At 42.6% G+C, this 23,512-nt stretch overlaps 1 protein-coding gene across 2 annotated transcripts in view; it reads right to left on the bottom strand.

Moving 5' to 3' along the window:
- Positions 1 to 6,940: 6,940 nt before the first annotated feature.
- Positions 6,941 to 23,512, bottom strand: part of LANCL1 (LanC like 1) — a 42,142-nt gene continuing 25,570 nt past the window's right edge. For both annotated transcript variants that reach the window (XM_040440770.1, XM_040440771.1), the window contains exons 5-10: positions 18,629 to 18,776; positions 18,263 to 18,409; positions 17,461 to 17,643; positions 11,900 to 12,076; positions 8,700 to 8,772; positions 6,941 to 7,483 (exon numbers count right to left, since the gene is read on the bottom strand). In XM_040440770.1, coding sequence (XP_040296704.1) covers positions 7,407 to 7,483; positions 8,700 to 8,772; positions 11,900 to 12,076; positions 17,461 to 17,643; positions 18,263 to 18,409; positions 18,629 to 18,776 — 805 coding nt within the window. In that variant the 3' untranslated portion in view covers positions 6,941 to 7,406. The remainder of the gene's footprint in view (positions 7,484 to 8,699; positions 8,773 to 11,899; positions 12,077 to 17,460; positions 17,644 to 18,262; positions 18,410 to 18,628; positions 18,777 to 23,512) is intronic.

Here is a 23,512-nt window from a genome sequence, read left to right on the forward strand (position 1 = left end):
TCCGGAACTGAAGACATCCTGATGCATCCTGAACGGATTTCTCTCTATTCAGAATGCATTAGGATAAAACTGATCAGGATTCTTACGGCATAGAGCCGCGATGACGGAACTCTATGCCGGAAGAAAAGAACGCAGGTGTGAAAGAGCCCTAAGTGATTATCGACAAAAAAGCCTCAGTATATTACTGTTCATGTTGGCCATTAGATTAGTCACATCAAGATGATATTTCCTCCTCTCTGTGCTTCAATTGTTAGCTTGCTGTGCACAGGCAGGTGTGGAAAAGATGCTGCACAGTAAGTATACTTTCAAAAATAGAAGTGAAGAACAAAGTGAATGAGAAATTTGAGAAATCCAAATCACATCAATATCTGGTGTGACCATGCTTTGCCTTCAAAACAGCATCCATTCTTTCAGGTACACTTACACACAGTTTTTGAAGGAGACAGGAAGGTTGTTCCAGACATCTTGGAGAACCACAAATCTTCTGTGGATGAAGGCTTGCTCAAATCCTTCTCGCTCTTCATGTAATCGCCAGACAGATTCGATGTTGAGATCAGGGCTCTGTGGCAGCTATATCCAGGACTCCTTGTTCTTCCTTACTCTGCAGATAGTTCTTAAAGGGGTTTTACGATTTATTTATCTTTTTTACTGATGATCTATCCTCTTCATAGGTCATCAGTATCTGATCGGTGGGGGTCCGACACTTGGGACCCCCGCGAATCAGCAGTTCAAGAAGGCAGTGGCCCTTTCACTTTTTAATACTTGGTTGCAAATCCTTTGCAGTCAATTACAACCTAAAGTCTGGAACGCATAGACATCACCAGACGCTGGGTTTCATCCCTGGTGATGCTCTGCCAGGCCTCTACTGCAACTGCATGCTCAATCGGATTCAGGTCAGGTGATTGACTTGGCCATTGCATAACATTCCACTTCTTTCCCTTGAGAAAAACTCTTTGGTTGCTTTTGCAGTATGCTTTGGGTCATTGTCCATTTGCACTGTGAAGCGCCGTCCAATGAGTTCTGAAGTATTTGGCTGAATATGAGCAGATAATATTGCCCGAAACACTTCAGAATTCATCCTGCTGCTTTTGTCAGCAGTCAGATCATCAATAAATACAAGAGAAACAGATCCATTGGCAGCCATACATGCCCACGCCATGACACTACCACCACCATGCTTCACTGATGAGGGGGTATGCTTAGGATCATGAGCAGTTCCTTTCCTTCTCCATACTCTTCTCTTCCCATCACTCTGGTATAAGTTGATCTTGGTCTCATCTGTCCATAGGATGTTGTTCAAGAACTGTGAAGGCTTTTTTAGATGTCGTTTAGAATTTGCCAATCTGTCCTTCCTGTTTTTGAGGCTCACCAATGGTTTACATCTTAACATACACCTGGCCATGGAACAGCTGAGAAGTCAATTGTCCCATTACTTTTGGTCCCTTAACAAGTGGGAGGCACATATGCAAACTGTTGTAATTCCTACACCGTTCACCTGATTTGGATGTAAATACCCTCAAATTAAAGCTGACAGTCTGCAGTTAAAGCACTTTTTTTTGGTTTCATTTCAAATCCATTGTGGTGGTGTATAGAGCCATAAATGTTAGAATTGTGTCGATGTCCCAATATTTAAGGACCTGGCTGTATATACATAACTAACCATACCAGCCTAGAACTGAATTCAGTTCTTTGGAGATGATACCGTGTTTCCAACAGTACATATAAATCTCCCTGAATCGGATCAAGTTTTAGGGTGATGCTGCAGGTACACCTCAATCTTATTCCAAGACAGATACTATACACAAAGTATGGTTAATTGAATATATATATATATATATATATATATATATATTATATTATATTAATTATCCTATAAAATATAGGTAAAGTTATACTATACCAAAATGTCGGCTAGCAGAAATCAGTTTCAATGGTTCTAAGATGGCTGAAAAGGTGGACAAGTGGCTGGATCCGATGGATTAAGATGTCTTCCGGTCTCAAGATGTTTCAAGATATTTTCTTCCAGATGACCATCCCAAGCTGATTCAAGAAGATCATTCCTCTGTCAGCCCATACCATCTTTTTATCCCATCTAAAAATGGAACTGGTCTAGTTTGATCAACAACTAGAGACATCACTTTATAATAGGAACCCCCCTAGTGATTTCACAATACATTCCTTAATTTTAATCCTAACACTAGGTGACACTAAGTCTCCATGTATAAATTTTGGGAATTAATTCGGATTTTACTTATTAACTGATTTTAAAAACAGGATTTGGAATGTCTAACAGGGAAACAATAGATTCTCACCAAGCAATCATATTTTCCAGTCTAGTCACACAATCCAAAGTCCTACGCTATTCATACAAACACCTTTGTATACAATTCCCCCAGACATCTATTCTATTTCTAAATCTAGGATTAAACCTTTCTAATTAAGACAAACACTATAAAGTCCATTTTCTATTCATTGGGATAGACCACTTTCTGGTGACACTTTGGTCTATTGTCTTAAATTGAAGGTACACTATTTGTTCATGATCTTTCTCTACAATTCTCCTGAAGTAACACCTGAGACTGAAATAATTAACTCACCATAGTGACATAGTAACATACATTTTCAAACTACATAATAAATCCAGCTATTTCTATAATAGATACCATGAATACTTATATATAAGGCACTTATATGATTATACTTTACTTCCTATATCTTAACATAATAACATGTAGGATATAACATCTAATGATGTGAATCACTCTTTCTATTTACTGAAGATAAACTAAAACTCAGCACATTTCTACTTCAGTCTCTTAGGCTATTCTTACACTAGTGGCAGAACGGATCCGATAGGCTGTTCACCCTGTAGGATCCGTCCTACCGCTATTCCGCCGTGCCACCGCTCCATCCCCATTGACTATAATAGGGACGGGGCGAAGCTCCGGCACAGCACAGCAGTGCACTGCGAAAGGCTGCAGGACTAAAAGTACTGCATGTCCGACTTTTTAGTCCAGCAGCCTCTCACCGCGAACTGCCAGAGCTCCGCCCCCGTCCCCATTATAGTCAATGGGGACGGAGCGGTGGTCCGGCGGCACAGCGAAATAGCGGCAGAACGGATCCTGCCGCTAGTGTGAAAGTACCCTTATCTGGGTAAATACATTATTAGACCTGTCTAAATTTCTTCTCACACAAGAGCAGACTATGCAAACTCTCCTAAGTTTTATAAACAAAAGTCTTTACACAAGTCTAATCTCGAGTTAGTGATTCTAAGTTCAAAAATCCTGAACTCATCCTGCCCTTTCAAAATAAGACAAAATGGTTGTTGTACAGCACCTATATCAGGATATCAAATATAATGAATTCTTTTATATTCAAAAGTTCTGAGAGGGGTCCCAGCTGTAGGACCCCTATCAATCAAATACTGATAACCTAAGCACTGCTGAACATCTTCCGATTTGTACTGGAAGTAAGCAGGATGTGCCTTTCATATGCTGCACCAAGTTTTCATTGCTAACCACTGCGTCTACGGTCCTCAATGTTGTGCGTTTGTTTGTGCTTCTTCAAAAGGCCTTGAACAGCACATCTTGAAACCCCAGACTGCTTTGAATGGGAGAAACCTTGCTGATGTAGTATAACTACCTTGTGTCTTATTAAACTGTCTTCACTGAAAAGTAGAAAATGGAGTCATGGAATTGATGATATGGCCCCCACAAATCCCTGATCTCAACATAGAGTCTGTGTGGGATTATATGAGGAGACATGTATATTTAGATTTCTCTATTGCTCAGTCACTTTGTATTTTGTTCACTGATAAAAAATAACATTAACTCTTCTATTTTTGAAAGTATTCTTAATTTGCAGCATTTTCTCCAAGCCTGCCGATAACATTTGTATACAGGCACAGAAGAGGGTGGTCACATTAATGATGATATTGTTGAAGCCTAGATAAGCCAGCAACACTATACACTCTGTATGCTGCTCTCTGTAAGAACGGGCTGTACTGTCCGTGTGTAATATGTGATATTTCTTTATCAATGTACTTCCAAATATTTCAGCTGCCATAAGGGATACAAACCCTGTTGTACTGTCTATGAAAGAAATACAGGAAGGACGTGTCTCCAATGCTTAGAAGGGTGGTGGGTATTATATCAGGTAGGCAGATTACATTTCTTAAACTCAATGGCAGGTTCTCTTTTAGTCTTATGTCTCTTTCTGAAGGTACAGGATCCCTCTGTTGTGGTTGACTCTTAAAGTTGGTTAAAATATACATGCAGCCTAAGGGCTTATCAATGTGAAAATATAAGGCTGCCTTCATATCAGCGTTCACCTTGAATCCAGGACTTTTGTCTCTGCTTCAAAATCTTTCCCCAAACATAAACCTAACTGAACCATTTGTAGTTTATGTGCCCGATCCGTCCTTTCCTCTGCTCCTACAATGGTGTGAAAGCAGACGAAAATGGGCCTTACAGGCCCCCACTATATGTCCATATGACTCCAACTTTTTACTCAGTCTTTATATGAATTCATGTATAAAGTGTGGCATGCTGAATTTGAATAGAATATGATGAACATGGACCGCCATACCATATGTCTACATGATCCCTTAAACGAGTTGTACCCATTTTTTTTTTAACCTAACCCTCAGATATTAGGACCTGTGGAGAAATCCATACTCCTCTGGACTCACTGCTTGATTCTGGCTCCTGAGCAGTCATAATTGGATTTCCAGTCCAGTTTGTCAACTTCCGCAAGGACGAGGTCATGTTCAAAGACTGCTGGGACAAGTGCCAACTGGGGACACAGGTAGCCCCATCTGTGCAGGAAGTTGACAGACCGGAACCGAAAGCCCAGTGAAGACCGCCCTGGAACTGGAACAGAGCATCAGGGTCCAAGTGAGTATAAATTTCTCCACAAGGTCCAATGTATGGGGGTTAGATTAAAAAAAAAAAAAAAAAGCAGCACCTAGACAACGCTTTTAAACAGCATACAGCTTTGACATAGGAGGCTCTTTATGCATATACTTCATCTAGAACAAAGGACACAGGAGGTATCACAAATATCCATATTGTATTTTATATTTATTACCGGAATTTCTCTATAATAAATGGATATTTAGTTCCATTTTTTTCTGAACAACACAGGAGATGTAACACTGTTAGATCACATTGTACATTAAAAGTTCTATTACCCAAATACAGTGGGGCAAAAAAGTATTTAGTGAGCCACCAAATGTGCAAATTCTCCCACTTAAAGATGAGAGGCCTGTAATTTTCATCATAGGTACACTTCAACTATGAGAGCCAGAATGGGGGGAAAGAATACAGGAAATCACATTGTAGGATTTCTAAAGAATTAATTGGTAAATTCCTCTGTAAAATAAGTATTTGGTCACGTACAAACAAGCAAGATTTCTGGCTCTCACAGACCTGTAACAACTTCTTTAAGAGGCTCCTCTGTCCTCCACTCGTTACCTGTATTAATGGCACCTGTTTGAACTTGTTATCAGTATAAAAGACACCCGTCCACAACCTCAAACAGTCACACTCCAAACTTCACTACGGCCAAGACTAAAGAGCTGTCGAAGGACACCAGAAACAAAATTGTAGACCTGCACCAGGCTGAGAAGACTGAATCTGCAATAGGCAATCAGCTTGGTGTGAAGAAATCAACTGTGGGAGCAATTATTAGAAAATGGAGGACATACAAGACCACTGATTCCCTTGATCTGGGGCTCCACGCAAGATCTCACCCCGTAGGGTCAAAATGATCACAAGAACGGTGAGCAAAAATCCCAGAACCACACGGGGGGGACCTAGTGAATCACCTGCAGAGAGCTGGGACCAAAGTAACAAAGGCTACCATCAGTAACACACTACGCCACCAGGGACTCAAATCCTGCAGTGCCAGACGTGTCCCCCTGCTTAAGCCAGTACATGTCTGGGCCCATCTGAAGTTTGCTAGAGAGCATTTGGATGATCCAGAAAAGGATTGGGAGAATGTCATATGGTCAGATTAAACCAAAGTAGAACTTTTTGGTAAAAACTCAACTCGTCGTGTTTGAAGGAGAAAGAATGCTGTGTTGCATCCAAAGAACACCATACCTACTGTGAAGCATGGGGGTGGAAACATCATGCTTTGGGGCTGTTTTTCTGCAAAGGGACCAGGACGACTGATCCGTGTAAAAGAAAGAATGAATGGGGCCATGTATTGTGAGATTTTGAGTGAAAACCTCCTTCCATCAGCAAGGGCATTGAAGAAGAAACGTGGCTGGGTCTTTCAGCATGATAATGATCCCAAACATACTGCCCGGGCAACGAAGGAGTGGCTTCGTAAGAAGCATTTCAAGGTCCTGGAGTGACCTAGCCAGTCTCCAGATCTAAACCCCATAGAAAACCTTTGGAGGGAGTTGAAAGTCTGCGTTGTCCAGTGACAGCCCCAAAACATCACTGCTCTAGAGGAGATCTGCGTGGAGGAATGGGCCAAAATACGAGCTACAGTGTGTAAAAACCTTGAGAAGACTTACAGAAAACGTTTGACCTCTGTCATTGCCAACAAAGGGTATATAACAAAGTATTGAGATGAACTTTTGTTATTGACCAAATACTTATTTTCCACCATAATTTGCTAATAAATTCTTTAAAAATCAGACAGTGATTTTCTGGATTTTTTTTTCTCATTAAGTCTCTCATAGTTGAGGTATACCTATGATGAAAATGTCAGGCCTCATCTTTTTAAGTGGGAGAATGGCCCAATTGGTGGCTGACTAAATAGTTTTTTGCCCCACTGTACGCTCAGAAAGAAAAATTAGTTGGAATAAGCGGACCTTTCTGGTTCTATTTGGCCTTCTACATACTATTATACAAAAGCTGAATCTCATGTATTCCAAACATATGGTCGAATAAATCTTGCACATTACATTAATGTTTTTTGTTTTTTCTTTTGAGTGCTGCTTCTTCATTCACATACACGGTCAGTATTTCAAATACAAATATCATTAATTGCTCAACTATTTGTACAGTTTTTCTCTTGCATCATATTATCCATATTATACTTTACTATGCATCAGTAAGCCCATGGACGGTGCAGGAAAAAGCAAGTGACATCTAAATACCATAACATTCATCTCTTTTTCAGCAAAGAAAAAAAAAGATGATGTAGCCGTTCCACTAAGCAGAAGAATCACTGCTCGACATCTTCCCTACTGTAAAGGGAACGAAAGCTGCAGCTGTGCGGTAGGCAGATTTATCGACAAGCATTGTCATGCTAACAAAGAGATGCAAAATGACATCACTTGTCATATCCACTGAAAAACATGACATCAATATCTTCTCGTCAAGATGTAGAAGGAAGTATTAAAAGCGCTGAAGACATTTCAAGTACTTCTTGAAGCAAAGCAACAGAAACTATATCTCAAAGGCGGGAAATCTCGCTTTTGCAGGATCCAGCAAGTCTGCCAAAAAGTAGATGGTGCCAGCCAGCCCTGTAGGTAAAAGCATCGAAATGACAAAGATATAAGAAAAAGAAGAAAAAAACAATTTACGGAATAATTATATTTGGAATGTGGAATGCTGACAGAACGGAAGGCAACCTGATCCTGAACGGATTTCTTTCCATTTAGAATCCATTAGGACTAAATGGAATAGTTTCTTTTTCCGGTTTTGAGATCCTCTGTCGGATCTCAATACTGGAAAACAACAACCCAAGTGTAAAACAGGCCATACTCCCTTCTCATTGAGAATGCTTGTACGCTCAGCCAAGGTGTGCATGCATGTGTATGGAGAAGGAAAGATAACTGTTCAATCGACAACTATTAAACTTCACATATTTCTATATGCATGTATTTACCATAGCTAAAACCAGATGCCAGGAAACATTTCTGATTAAGACTAGGGGTAATAACATATGTAATTGCTCGTGTTCTTTCTTCGTTACTAGAAAAAAGACCCCCCTTTCGTGTGACAATCAGAAAAGACATTATTTCCGATTGGTAGAGAGGGGTGATGACATTAATAAAAGTCCATATCACTGGAGGATGTACAGGGAAGAGGAGTCCGTACCAGGCCATCATGTTTTTTTTTTTATGTTACTTGCAGCTTCCCCTTCTCATACATTAAAGGAAAACAGGAATTACAACTTTTAATGCTGATCTCGACTTCAAACGACTTGTAATACTGTCGACCCTTGCTCGTTACGGGAAGATTTTCTGCCAGTGTAACCGGGCCCTAAGAGGCCACATGAAGGCTGAAATATCACCTTCTCCATTATAACTGTGTGACAAGAGCTGTCTATTCGTCAACAGCAACTGTGACAGCATTGTGTGCTCTCCCCCCCCCCTCACATTTTTGGTGATAATATGGAAGTCTGTTGAAAATAGCAACTAATCACAGTGCAGTAAGCTGTTTTAGACACCTTCATAAATATGCCCCAAGGGCCCGATACATGGATGCTGCTTGGTGGGAGCCCCTAGCCTACCCTTTCACATGGCCAATGATTATGGCAATTATCAGGGAGAAGCCTTCCTAGGAGGTGCCTCTGATCACCCAATCAATGAGGAAACGCTTGTTCCTCAGGTAAAAGCCTCACAATGAAACAATGAATCTCTAGGGGACAAGGGATGGCAGTAGTGATCCCTCGCCCCCATGGACACGAACAGATGGCGAGAAATCACCAGGATGAGGAGATACTATTTCACGTACCTTCAAAAAGGGAAAATGGAGTATCCGGAGTCCTGCAACCATGCTCTCCATAATCCATGCACCACTCTGCAAACTGGTAGAAGAACACAATGTCAAAAGTGATGTTAAGCTCTTCAGGACCAAGCCAATTTTTGTTTTGTTTATTTTCCGTTCACATAGCTTCATGAGTGCTTGTTTTTTGGAGAGTGAGCAAGTTATATTTATAATACAATCTATAAATGGCACATCAACTATAACTGGAATATACAAGGTATACAAACACGCCTCTACGTTAGTCTTTCATAGTAGCCTATGCTGCACTACACAGGCAGAAAATGTGTAGGAGTGCCTTTCTTAAAGATACGTTATAAAGGCCTGTTCCCCAGAAAACCCCTGTAGCATACCATGTCATGTATGTACATTAGGGACTGTCCTGACTAAAGGCTCTATACCATACATGTACATCATGGGCTGTCCTGACTAAAGGCTCTATGCCAGTGGTGGCGAACCTATGGCACAGGTGCCAGAGGCGGCACCCAGAGCCCTCTTTGTGGGCATCCACTCCCTGGAAAAAGTCTGAGGTGTGCCAATATGCCTAAGGCTACTTTCACACTTGCGTTCGGGGTTCCGCTTGTGAGCTCCATTTGAAGGCTCTCACAAGCGGCCCAGAACGGATCCGTACAGCCCCAATGCATTCTGAGTGGATGCGGATGCGCTCAGAATGCATCAGTTTGGCACCGTTTGGCCTCCGTTCCGCTCAGCAGGCGGACACCCGAACGCAGCTTGCAGCGTTCGGGTGTCCGCCTGGCCGTGCGGAGCCAAACGGATCCGTCCAGACTTACAATGCAAGTCAATGGGGACGGATCCGTTTGACGTTGACACAATATGGTGCAATTGCAAACGGATCCGTCCCCCATTGACTTTCAATGTAAAGTCGGGAGTCCCTATTAATATACCATCAGATCGGAGTTTTCTCCAATCCGATTGTATATTTTAACTTGAAGCGTCCCCATCACCATGGGAACACCTCTATGTTAGAATATACCATCGGATTTGAGTTAGATTGTGAAACTCAGATCCGACAGTATATTCTAACACAGAGGCGTTCCCATAGTGATGGGGACGCTTCAAGTTAGAATATACTGAGAACTGTGTACATGACTGCCCCCTGCTGCCTGGCAGCACCTGATCTCTTACAGGGGGCTGTGATCCGCACAATTAACCCCTCAGATGCCGCACCTGTTATTACCCCCCTCCCCTGTATTTAACTCATTGGTGGCTAGTGCGGCCCCCCTCCCTTCCCTGTATTTAACTCATTGGTGGCCAGTGCGGCCCCCCTCCCTTCCCTGTATTTAACTCCTTGGTGGCCAGTGCGGCCCCCCTTCCTTCCTCCCCTGTATTTAACTCATTGGTGGCCAGTGCGGCCCCCCTCCCTCCCCTGTATTTAACTCATTGGTGGCCAGTGCGGCCTCCCCTCTCCCTTTAATTAAAATGACCGACCCCCCATCATTGGTGGCAGCGGAGAGTTCCGATTGGAGTCCCAGTTTAATCGCTGGGGCTCCGATCGGTTACCATGGCAGCCAAGACGCTATTGCAGTCCTGGCTGAAATGGTTACTTAGCAATTTTAGAAGCATTATACTTACCTGCGATGTCTGACCGGCCTACTGGTAAGTGAAAGGTCTGTGCGGCGCATTGCTTATAGCACAGACCTTTCACTTGAGGGGTTAATTGTGCGGATCACAGCCCCCTGTAAGAGATCGGGTGCTGCCAGGCAGCAGGGGGCAGTCATGTACACAGTTCTCAGTATATCACCATGGGAACGCCTCTGTGTTAGAATATACTGTCGGATCAGAGTTTTCACGAAGTGAAAAATCAGATCTGAAAAAAAACTTATGCAGACGGATCCGTTCTGAACGGATGCAAGCGTTTGCATTATAGGAGCGGATCCGTCTGTGCAGACACCAGACGGATCCGCTCCGAACGCAAGTGTGAAAGTAGCATTAGACTTTCCCTGCAATTCATCAGCGCAGGGCGCACTATGAGCGGCGCAGGCAGCGCACTGAATGCAGGCAGGCTATTATAGCTAAATGATAATGTACATGGAAGATCAGGTGACATTGCAGTGTTGGCACTTTGGGATAAAGAAGTGGCTTTGGGTTGCAGTTTAGGCACTCTGTCTCCAAAAGGTCAGTGCTCTAAGCCATACATAGACATCATGGTGATTGCACAGGTACAGATTCTGTATCTGTGCGATCATCAACAGGAGCTTGGCGAGGACTGACAGGCTCCCACCGTAATGGGCGGTATTATGAAAAATCTGATCCTGGCCATCTGACCTTCTAAATAGAAACAGCAGAGCGCTTCTAACAGCACCGCACTGTGGGATATGCCATAAATGTCTGTTGCAATATACCTCTTAAATGGAGAGCTGGGGGTTAAAAAAATAAACTTCCATATTTTTCACTTTATAACATGCTTTTTTGCCCAAAAGTAGGGGGAAAACGTCAGCATGTCTTATAAAGAGAATGCAATGAGCGATTCCATTATCGAAGAGCTCATTAGTAAGCAGGCGGCGAGGGGAGCGGTGACAGTAGCGCTGCTAGCATTTGCTGTTCTAACCACTTTCTGGTCTTCTTATGGGCCCCACGCTGCACTGTCCTGACCTCGTATAGCATGCGTCGTCCAGTCACAGTAAAGCACAGGGCCCAGAAGACGACCAGGGAGCGAGTATGAGAGGTAAGTTCACTTCTTTATCTTATGTCTGATCTGAGATCTGCAAGTTTGGGTGTCTGATTGGGGGCTCCAATACAGATTGGGGTCTTATCTGAGGTATAATAAAGATTGTGGGGGGGGGGGGGGGAAGGTCTGATCTGAGGGTTGATAAAGTTTAGTAAAAGGTGCTTGCTTGGGGAGTCTAATAAAGATTGGGTGGTCTCATATGTGGTTTAATAAAGATTGGGGGTCTGATTGGAAGATGTGAGGTAGAAAGTTTGGGGGTCTGATCTGAGGTCTGATGAAGATTGGGGATCTGAAGTGAGGTCCAATGAAAAATAATTTTTTTTTTTCTGATTTTTACTCCTCTCAAACCTAGGTCTTATAATCAGGTGTGTCTTATAAAACGAAAAACATGGTATGTGAGAGCACTCAGTACAGGATAATAGCTTAACACATCAGTGGAATACACACGTTGTAAAAGTCTCCATACTGCCAAACCACTCACCTTACATGCTCTGTACAAATATTTCAAATCATGTGTCAGGTTGTACAGTGCAAGGAAACTATAGGCATTTCCTGCCACTCCATGGCATATTCCATATCCTTTCTTCAGTAATCCACGTTGCCAACAGATCTCAGCGCACTGTGCGGCATCTGCTAGATAGGCACTAGCCTTAAAAAGCTGGCATTAAAAGTAATAAATTATACACAGGTTAAATTCAGTGAAACAGCAGCACAGTGGCATCAAACATTAGATCACATCCTCAGCAATCCAACAATACTTACTGATGGTGCAGAATGCACATTTCAGGGGGAAATGCAACTAGTAGGTATATGAAGTAAAGATCACAGGACAAAATGCACTGTTGCATGAAACGGCCTTCGCTCTTTTCTAATTCACATCTTATGCTCTTGCTTGAGCAATAAAAGCACACGTTTTACCGGAGGGTGAGTGCTGTAGTTTTCAATTTCTCCTCTGCTACACTGGGAGTTGTAATTTCACAGCAACTGGAGAGCTGAAGGTTGCAGAACCCTGGTATACGGGCACCTGCAGATTTAATTCTTTTTATGGGATGTGCGGACTAAAACACAGTTTTTTAAGTCTTACAACCCTGTCCCTGCCATCTTTATTTGTGTATATCTAGATCAACTGCTTAATATAAATGCATTATACAGAATATAATATTCAGTTGTATTTTCAACAATAATATATAACAGTTTTTGATTATTCCCTATTACACCATGATTAAAGGCTGTTAAAAGTCTGGAAGCTAATTTTCTCGTCTGTGCCAGCAACTTTCATGATTCATAAAATATCAATAAAATAGTGGATTTATCTGTGTAAGGATACATCCATTCGACATGACGTTGCAGTCTGAGGCTATTCACATAGTTATTTTATTAACAGCCAGTGAATATCACCCGTCAAAAAATAGGACGTCCCATTTTTGGCTGTTTGATGGCCAGACGGACCCCTCTGAAATCAATGGGCCTGTTTTTAACAGCTGTTTAGACTGAAGTGCACACGTCTAACTGGCGTTAAAAATGGGTACACAAAAAAAAAAAAAAATGCCTCGCCAAAGGTACGTCGGGAACACTTGTGTTGTAATGGAGGCACAAGCACCTGTCACTCCTGATGTAGGACGGCGTCCCTGATGAAGGAAGGTGTACCGCATAGGAGCACTATCTCCACTCTACTGGCACAGTCCCAAATATGGTGATGTCACCAATCAGGTAGCCAGTTTAATTTTTGTTCTGGAGCGTGGCCACCGGTTTGAAGCACATTGTGGACCAGCGCGTGTATTGACTGTGAAGAGGAGCGAACACACAGCAGGGGTGCAGGGGTGAGCTTGATCTGGAGACTGGAATGTAAGGCAATCGGCCTCCATTACTGCACTCATTGTGGACAAGACAAGCTATCACACACCGCTAGGAATCGAGGAGTGCACTCCCGCCAGCAACCGCATGCCAACAGTGAGCATATCTGTGATCTGTTTTTTGTATTTTCCTCAGAATTAGGGAGCACGAGCCATATTGATTTTACTTATGTAAGAATTGACAGGCTACACTTGGTCTTGCAGCACCAACTTTTTGTGTGACTGATCGCGTTCCATACTGGAATTGCACCAGTGGTTTTACCCTTAGGACCGGACACAGCAAGTGTGATCATGTGACGTCATGATACAGAGTAGGGATCGACCGATATTGATTTTTTAGGGCCGATACCAATAATTTGTGAACTCTCAGGCCGATAGCCGATAATTTATACCGATATTCTGTGAATTTTCATTTAAAAAAAATAAATAAAAATTCCTACACAAATCTGCTGAAAATTTATGTTTATTGTTAACGTGTATTTATTATTTTTTTGTAAATCTTTATTTTTGATTTATACTTAATATTTTTGTGTTTTTTTTTTTTACTAACTTTTAGCCCCCTTAGGGACTAGAACTCTTGTCCTATTCACCCTGATAGATTTCTATCAGGGTGAATAGGATCTCACACTGTCCCTGCTGCTCTGTGCACACAGCAGCATGGAGCTTCAATAGCGTCCTGGCTGCCATGGTAACCGATCGTAGCCCCAGGATTACATAGCTGGGGCTCCGATCGGAGGAGCAGGGGAGAGGGGATCCTGTGGCCACTGCCACCAATGATTAATACTGGGGGGGGGGGGGCGCACTGCACCACCAACGTTTTTAATACTGGGATGGGGGTGGGGGGCGCACTGCGCCACCAATGATTAATACTGGGGGGCTTGGGGGGCGCACTGCGCCACCAATGAAGAGAAATCTCTCAATTCATATACAGGAGGCGGGAGCAGGCTGCAGAATCACAGCCGGCTCCCGACCTCTATGAGCGGTAGCTGCGATCCGCGGCACCTAAGGGGTTAACTACCGCAGATCGCAGCTACCACTTATAGAGGTCGGGAGCCGGCTATGTGATTCTGCAGCCAGCTCCCGCCCCCCGGTGTATATGAATTAATGAAAGACTTGTTGGACTCATTGGTGGAGCGGTGGCCATAGCCCCTCCCCTTCTTTTGTCCTCTCTCCTCTAATTGGCGGCAGCATCATCACAGGGGGAGGAGACACTGCTTCCTTCTCCCCTGTGCTGCTGAGGGAACGCTGAGAGCAGCAAGATCTGTGTTCCTAATACGTTATCGGAATATCGGCAAAATAGATGCCGATACCGATAACGGTCAAAATACTGAATATCGACCAATATCGGTAAAACCGATAATCGGTCGATCCCTAATACAGAGCATCAGGTCCTGCTGCCTCTAATGCAAAGTAATAATACTAGTAAGTAGTATTTACATAGCGCCAACATATTCCGCAGCGCTTTACAATCAGGGAGTCATAAATAACATAGCAAGAACTCAAACAAGAGGAATGAGGGTTCTGCTCACAAGAGCACACAATCTTTGAGGAAACAGGGTGACGTGCATGTTTTGTACAATGGTCCGGCCATCCGAACTCAACAGGGGCTGTGTACAGAGAAAAGAGGAGTGGACCTAGGACTGAACCCTGAGGAACCCCAACAGCAAGAGGGAAAGGAGAAGACGTGGATCCTGCAAATGATACACTGAAAGAGCAGCCAGAGAGATAGGAAGAAAACCAGGAGAGAACAGTGTCCTTAAGGCCAACAGATTGGAGCATGGTGAGGAGGAGATGGTGGTCTACAATGTCAAATGCTGCAGACAGATGGAGGAGACTTAGTAAAGAGTAGTCACCGTTGCAATTAGCAGTCAGGAGATTATTTGCCACTTTGGTGAGGGCAGTTTCTGTAGAATGTAGGGTGCGAAAACCAGACTGTATGGGATCGAGGAGAGAGTTAGTTTAGAGATAGTGGATGAGGCAATCCAGGAGTTTAGAGGTGAAGGGGAGATTAGAGACAGGTCTGTCGTTAGTTGCGCAGGATGGGTCAAGAGAAGTTTTTTTTTTAAATAATGGGGTTATGACAAAGTTTAAATAGGGTCCATCGGAATTTGTTTGAAAATGGATCCTGCGTATCATGTAATAAATGGGAAACAGATATCTGATGATGTGAAAAATTATGTTAATTAGTTTTGGAAACATGTGAAGGTCTGTAAAAAGGAGGAAGAGCTTTAACCTCTTAATGACCACTAATACAGCCTTCTATGGTGGTCATTACTGGGCTTAAGGGTCCATTCACATGTCCGCAAAATGGGTCCGCATCCGTTCCACAATTTTGCCGAACGGGTGCGGTTCCATTAAAAATGCGGACAGCACACAGTGTTCTGTCCGCATCCACACTTCCGTTCCGCGGCCCCACAAAAAAATAGAACATGTCCTACTCTTGTCCGCAGACACGGACAAGAAAAGGCATTTCTATAATAGTGCCGGCCATGTGCAGTCTGCAAAATACGGAACGCACATGGCCGGTGTCCGTGTTTTGCGGATCCGCAATTTGCCGACCGCAAAACACTTGCGGAGGTGTGGATGGACCCTTATTCAAAGTCGCCATGTTTCCATGGCAGCCTAGAATAAGCGCTGCACGGATCTCCCGAGCACAGGAGATCGGCTCTCACTGAGCTGGGCTCTGGCTCGGAGCAGCGATCTGGACAGTTTAACCCCTTGGACTGGCATCAATAGGGTATGCTTAGCAGGCTGTGCCTCTCTGGCGCAGCCTGCTGGTGTCTGTCAGTATAGCACTGAGTGAATGAGCAGTGCAGTGTATTATAGAAGCGATCAAAAGACTGCCTGTTAAAGTGACCTTGTGGGACTAGCAAATGGTTAAAAAAAAAAAAAAAAACGCTTTAAAAAGTTGTATTAAATTATAAAAGCTTTTCAATGTAAAAAATTACAAAAATGTAATCCCCTCCACATATTTGGTATTGCTACAACTGTAACGACCCACACCAAACAATTATCTCAGGATTTATCCTGCACAGTGAACACCATCAAAAAAAAGCTGCTAGAATCTCAGTTTTTTTTGCGGATTCGCCACCAAAAAAACTGAATAGAGAGCAATTAAAAAGTGTTATGTACCCAAAAATTATACCAATGAAACATACAAGTCACCTGGCAAAACTGAGAAATAAAAATAAAAGGGTCTTAGGATGTGGCGATGCAAAAACAATTTTATTTTCTTAAAACTTTTTTTATTGTGCAAAAGTAGTAAAACATAAAAAAATGTATCATGTATCTGGTATCGCTGTACCTGTTCTGACCTAGTGGGATAAAGGGGTACATTTATTAAGACCAGCGTTTTAGACGCCGGTCTTAATAAACCCCTAAGCTGAAGTTATGAAGAGGTGGCGGCTTCTTCCTAGCGGTCTTACAGTTAGACCTTTTTCTACGCCTGAAATAGGAGTAAAAAATGGTAAATGAGATGAAATGAGCCCATCCCCTTCCCCACCGTACCCACCTTTTTAGACCTGGCGTGAGTGGGAAAAGTCAGATTGCGGCACAACTGGCTGTGGCGCCGCAATCTGCGCCTGAAATACACCTAACATAGGCGTATTTCAGCGTTATAAATGACCGCCAATGTGAACACTGCAAAATTTGCAACGTAAAAACTCAATGGCGGTGTTAATGATTGTTCCCATACCCCCACAAAGAGTTAACAAAAGTCGACCAATAAGTTGTATGTACCACAAAATGGTGCCTTTGTCCTGCATAAAACAAACTCCCATATGGATAAATTGATGGAAAAATAAAGTTATAGCTCTTAGGGTCTATTCACATCTGCCTTTGAGGCTCAGTCACAGATTTGGTCAAAAATAGGGAAGAGAAAAGTCCTCCATGCAGGACTTTTTTCTCTGCTAAAAAAAAAATGTTCTTCCGAACGGAAACCAAATGGATGCCATTACAGTCAATGGGATCTGTTAGGCTCCGTTCCTGTCAGTTATGAGCTAATCTGGCACTTCCATTATTTCCGTTCTTCTGCTCCTAAAATGGAACAGAAGAACGGAAATACACAGCGCTGATGTGTAAGGCCCCAAATGCATACAAGGGAAAGGGGCTATAGATAGACAACCTTATATTTACAGACTGTGATAAAACGGGGAATATATTCATGAAAGCACAGGAAAGTGATCAGTACCTTGTAAGCTTGTGTTAACATATAAATGATACCAGGAGCTCCATGACACCAGTGCACCAGAAGATCCCTGTTGTCCCCAATGCAGGCAGGATAGTTTCCGGAGGGATACCTGAGATGGCGGACAAATTCCACACTTGGTCCAATAAGGGTCTGTAGCTTTTCAGTACTGACGTTACATTGAGGCTGAGGAGAATAATACAATATACTTTGACAGCGATCAAGTTACTTGTACTAGTAAATCATAGTAGATGCACACACTGATCTATTCTCACTAAATCCCTAGGTATGCCATCTAGGACTAACAATATAAATATTGTTTATAGTGGACTAGCAAAAAAGAAAAAAATTGTTAGTCTTTCTTTTTAGGTACATTGCACTGTCCTCTCTGGTAGCCCTGCTTCTTCTCCGGTGGCAGAAAGTCTGGTCCACCTTCTCCTGCATTCAGTGATGGACTAGTGGAATTGCTGGGGCTGTGTGTGCCATTTTCTATGCAGATGAGGAAGCCAGAAGAGAGCTTCTACTCGGGGGTAGGCTAGCAAGAGCTGACTGCAATGCACTCCTGGGAGATGCAGGTGCTTGATGGTCACAGGAATGAGCTGCTGCCCACACACACAAAGTAGAGAGAGGGGTGACTGAAGAGGCTAAAAAGGGTGAAAATTATATTGGAGAAGCGCCTTTGCATTGATAAAGTTAAAACAATGGGGTACATTTCTCAAATTATTTTTTTTTTTTTTTGTGAGATAACTCTTTTAAAACTACTCAAAAATACTTTTTTTAGCATTTCCTTACACAGTAAACTTACCTGCATTAAGTAGTAATAAATGCCTGCGAGGCCGTGCGCTGGTCCTACATAGTACTCTCCGTACCATTCATACATTAACGGGCTTTGATTTTGCATGCGTTTGTGAGCAGCAAAGTTCTCACCAGATTTTATTACTACTTCACACACCTAAAAAAAAAAAAAAAAAAAATTTAAAATATAAATTAATTGCTTTACAGGATCTGTTATAGAGAACAGGACTGCACTGTATAAGTTTCAACTACAGTATTGCAATCAAGGTTGATTTAAAACTATGGATTCACATTTCTCTTCAAGCAAATGTAGAAAGCAACCTGATGAAAAAACTAAAGTTTCTTTTCAAACCATTTACAGTAGTCAAACATTCACCTCTTGGATGCATCTGAAGGAAACCTTCTCTGCATTGTAACACTTGTTGATGAACAACAAGGTGTATAGGTAACCCATCCGGCCATACAAGAGCTCATCTGGTAGTCGGGACTCCAATTTCAGCACAGAAGGGTGCATCTGGAGCACTCTGGGAAAACAAAATAGCAGAAAGCACCAACTCATCAAAAGGCCTCATGCTCACAACTGTATTTTTAGTTAGTGTCCTACCCACATGTTTTACGATTCGCACATGGACCCCATTCATTTCTATGGGACTGCAAATAATGCGGAAAGCACACAGATGTCATTCTTGTGCTGTCTGTATCCGTATGTCCGCCTCGCAAATTATAGTACATATGTCCATTTTGTGGACAAGAATAGGCATTTCTACTATTGGGCCCGTGAAAAATACGGCATGCACACAGCCGCTATCCATATTTTGCGGATCCATGGTTTGCAGACTGCAAAAGACATAGTCGTGTGCATGAGGCCAAACACTGTAAGCAAAGCATTGCTTTAAGAAGAAGGAAGTTCATTCCAGCCTCCAGATAAAAAACACAAGGTCCTATATTGAAAAATATTCATAAAAATCGAAATGTCACAAGCACATAGTGCACAAATAACTTCCCTTTTCTGCTGCGTTTCGGATGTATACACACCCTTAGCCATGACTATGGGTCTGTACACATCCGATACGCATCAACGAAGGTGCATTATTTGTGCCCTATAGGGGGTCATTTACGAACAGATATACGCCGCAATCTGCGACTATCCCCTTTCCCGACACTCATGCCAGGTCTAAAAATGGGGGCATAGTGTGGGCGGGGAAAAGGGCGGGTAGGCCGGCCTGATTCTACACCTGTTTTTGGCGTAGAAAATGGTCTAAATCTACGCCAGCAAGGGAGCTGGCATAGATTTAGACAAGTGTAAAGTTCGTTATGTAGAGGCTGGCGTCTCTAAATAACTTAGGCGGATGAACCATCAGCGCAGATGGGACGAAGAGCGGCATCTAAATCACCGGTCTTCATAAATATCCCCCTATATGTTTGTCACATTTGCATTTTATGAATAATCTGCAATAAGGGATTCAGTGTTTTTTTTTATCTAGCGGCTGTAATGAACTTTCTTCTTCCGCTGGCATTTGTTTGAGCGCCATGCTCTTCCGTGCCCCAGTCTCCTATTTTGAAGCTGGCCGTGATCTGTTTTTCGTCAAAGCACTGCTTTACACATAGAACCTATTTGTACTGACACAGTAAAGTAAATTAAACCCATACAATATACTGTATGTCTATCTCATCACACACAAAATATTAGCCCTGAAAAACTATATGGTTAGAACATAGTAAGCAAGCAATGTATGACATAATGACCTGAACTGATAGAAAAGTAATAGTGTGGCTCTACGGTGTCCCCTAGTGGTGAAGGATGAAAACTCACTAACATAGTACATTACCAAAAACACTATAAAGTTAGTATGTGGTTGGATACAAAAGAACCAAAACTCTTAAGGAGGCCATACACATTAGATAAACATTGGTTGAGCATGCTGATTATGGCAGGATTGGCCAACACGTGGGCTTTACCCAAATCTCCCTCAAAGGCAGATGGTGGGGTATCGGACAGTAGCTTACTCCCCTCGTCCTTTGAGAACATATGCATGCTCAGCCGAAACAAAACGGGTAAATTCCACAAAAAAGCCTGGTCCTTAAAGGGCTTGTGTCACTTCAGCAAGTGGCATTTATCATGTAGAGAAAGTCAATAAAAGGCACTTACTAATGTATTGTGATTGGATCCATTTTTCCATCCCATTATACACTGCTCATTTCCATGGTTACGACCACTCTGCAATCCAGCAGCGGTGGCCATGCTTGCAACGAGCAAGGAAACGAGCAGTGTATAATGGGATAGAAAAAAAAATCCAGCCAGCAAAGGAGGCAATATGGACAATCACAATACATTGGTAAGTGCCTTGTATTAACTTTGTCTACATAATTAATGCCATTTACTGAAGTGACCCCCCCCCCCCCCCCTTTAAGGAGAACCTGTCACCTATCCTGACATGTCTGTTTCAGTAAATATTCTATTCCACGTGAAATGACCATTCAGGAGCATTTATTCTTATAACTCTGTTTTACTATTCTTCTACTATTCCTGCTAGTAGTTTAAGGATATACAGCCAGGTCCATAAATATTGGGACATCGACACAATTCTAACATTTTTGGCTCTATACACTACCACAATGTATTTGAAATGAAACAAACAAGATGTGCTTTAACTGCAGACCCTCAGCTTTAATTTGAGGGTATTTACATCAAAATCAGGTGAACGGTGTAGGAATTACAACAGTTTGCATATGTGCCTTTCACTTGTTAAGGGACCAAAAGTAATGGGACAAAATAATAATAATAAGGGTCCATTCACACGTCCGTTTTTTCTTTCCTGATCTGTTCCGTTTTTTCAGGAACAGATCTGGACACATTCATTTTCAATGGGTCCTGAAAAAAAATCAGACATTGAGCTGTCCGTTTTTTTCCAGGACCCATTGAAAATGAATGGGTCCAGATCTGTTCCTGAAAAAACGGAACAGATCAGGAAAGAAAAAACGGACGTGTGAATGGACTCAATCAAACTTTCACTTTTTAATACTTGGTTGCAAATCCTTTGCAGTCAATTACAGCCTGAAGTCTGGAACGCATAGACATCACCAGACGCTGGGTTTCATCCCTGGTGATGCTCTGCCAGGCCTCTACTGCAACTGTCTTCAGTTCCTGCTTGTTCTTGGGGCATTTTCAGTTTTGTCTTCAGCAAGTGTAATGCATGCTGAATCTGATTCAGGTCAGGTGATTGACTTGGCCATTGCATAACATTCCACTTCTTTCCCTTAAAAAACTCTTTGGTTGCTTTTGCAGTATGCTTTGGGTCATTGTCCATCTGCACTGTGAAGCGCCGTCCAATGAGTTCTGAAGCTTTTGTCAGCAGTCACATCATCAATCAATAAATAAATACAAGAGAACCAGTTCCATTGGCAGCCATACATGCCCTCGCCATGACACTACCACCACCATGCTTCACTGATGAGGTGGTATGCTTAGGATCATGAACAGTTCCTTTCCTTCTCCACACTCTTCTCTTCCCATCACTCTGGTACAAGCTGATCTTGGTCTCATCTGTCCATATGATGTTGTTCCAGAACTGTGAAGGCTTTTTTAGATGTCGTTTGGCAAACTGTAATCTGGCCTTCCTGTTTTTGAGGCTCACCAATGGTTTACATCTTGTGGTGAACCCTCTGTATTCACTCTGGTGAAGTCTTCTCTTGATTGTTGACTTTGACACACATACACCTACCTCCTTGAGAGTGTTCTTGATCTGGCCAACTGTTGTGAAGTCTTCACCAGGGAAAGAATTCTTCGGTCATCCACCACAGTTGTTTTCCGTGGTCTTCCGGGTCTTTTGGTGTTGCTGAGCTCACCGGTGCGTTCCTTCTTTTTAAGACTGTTCCAAACAGTTTTGGCCATGCCTAATGTTTTTGCTATCTCTATGATGGGTTTGTTTTGTTTTTTCAGCCTAATGATAGCGACAGCTCTTTGGATCTCATCTTGAGAGTTGACAGCAACAGATTCCAAATGCAAATAGCAGACTTGAAATGAACTCTGGACCTTTTATCTGCTCACTGTAATTGGGATAATGAGGGAATAACACACACCTGGCCATGGAACAGCTGAGAAGCCAATTGTCCCATTACTTTTAGTCCATTAACAAGTGGGAGGCACATATACAAACTGTTGTAATTCCTGCACCGTTCACCTGATTTGGATGTAAATAACCTCAAATTAAAGCTGACAGTCTGCAGTTAAAGCACATCTTGTTAGTTTCATTTCAAATCCATTGTGGTAGTGTATAGAGCCACAAATGTTAGAATTGTGTCGATGTCCCAATATTTATGGACCTGACTGTAGGTACAGATGAGTGTTACCAGTTGGTGTGTCCCTGCAGTCTAGCATTGACCAATCAGTGCCAAACAATCACATCCCCACTGGTAACCCCCATCTGTACCTGTATCTTTAAACTTTTAGCAGGAATAAGAGAAGAACGCCACAACATAGAGTCATAAGAAATTATTTCCCAAAATTGTTATTGCATGGGGAATGCAAGTAACTACTAAAACAGCCATGTCAGGAGAGGCGAGAGGTCCTCTTTAAGGCCAAAACAGGCCTGATTCTTAAAAGGGGTTTTCCAGGATTTTTATATCGATGGCCTTATATTTTGAGGGAGTCCACCTCGGCTGAGTAGCTCTAGTGCAGGAACTACACAGCTCCATATACTCTGTAGTGGACAGAACGGATTACTGCTGTGCTGCATCCATTTAAGAGAATGGGGGCAGTGCTGCAGTAATAGCCGTGTAGTTCCAAAACCAGAGCTCTTGGGACTAGCTGATCAACAGGGGTGTGGGGTGTTGGACCCCTGACAATCATATATTCTCTCTTCACTAGTGAATGCATATGATAGAAGTAAAGCACTTACTAATATGGTCCTAGTTTGGTAACTGGGCTCTTCTGTGAGATTCTTCTCCCCCTTGTGAAATTAAAGAGGTTTTCCCAGGTAAACAATATTGATGACCTATCCTCAGGACATCAGCGTCCTCAATATCAGATCAGTGGGGTCTGACACCTGGCACTCTCAGCGATCGGCTGTATAGACAGCCCCCAGGATCGGAACTACCACTGAGAGCCAAAAGCACAGCTCCATTCAAAGTGTGGTGGCCGTTCCGAGTTACTGCAGCTCAGCTCCCATTCACTTGGATTCAATGAATATTCAATTGTAGGTGAAAAATTCCCAGCATATTACAGTACCAGCAAGGTGGATCAGATTTTATAAAATCTCAT

The sequence above is a fragment of the Bufo bufo genome, chromosome 7 (assembly GCF_905171765.1).
Source record: "Bufo bufo chromosome 7, aBufBuf1.1, whole genome shotgun sequence".
In the NCBI taxonomy this organism is placed as follows: Eukaryota; Metazoa; Chordata; class Amphibia; order Anura; family Bufonidae; genus Bufo; species Bufo bufo.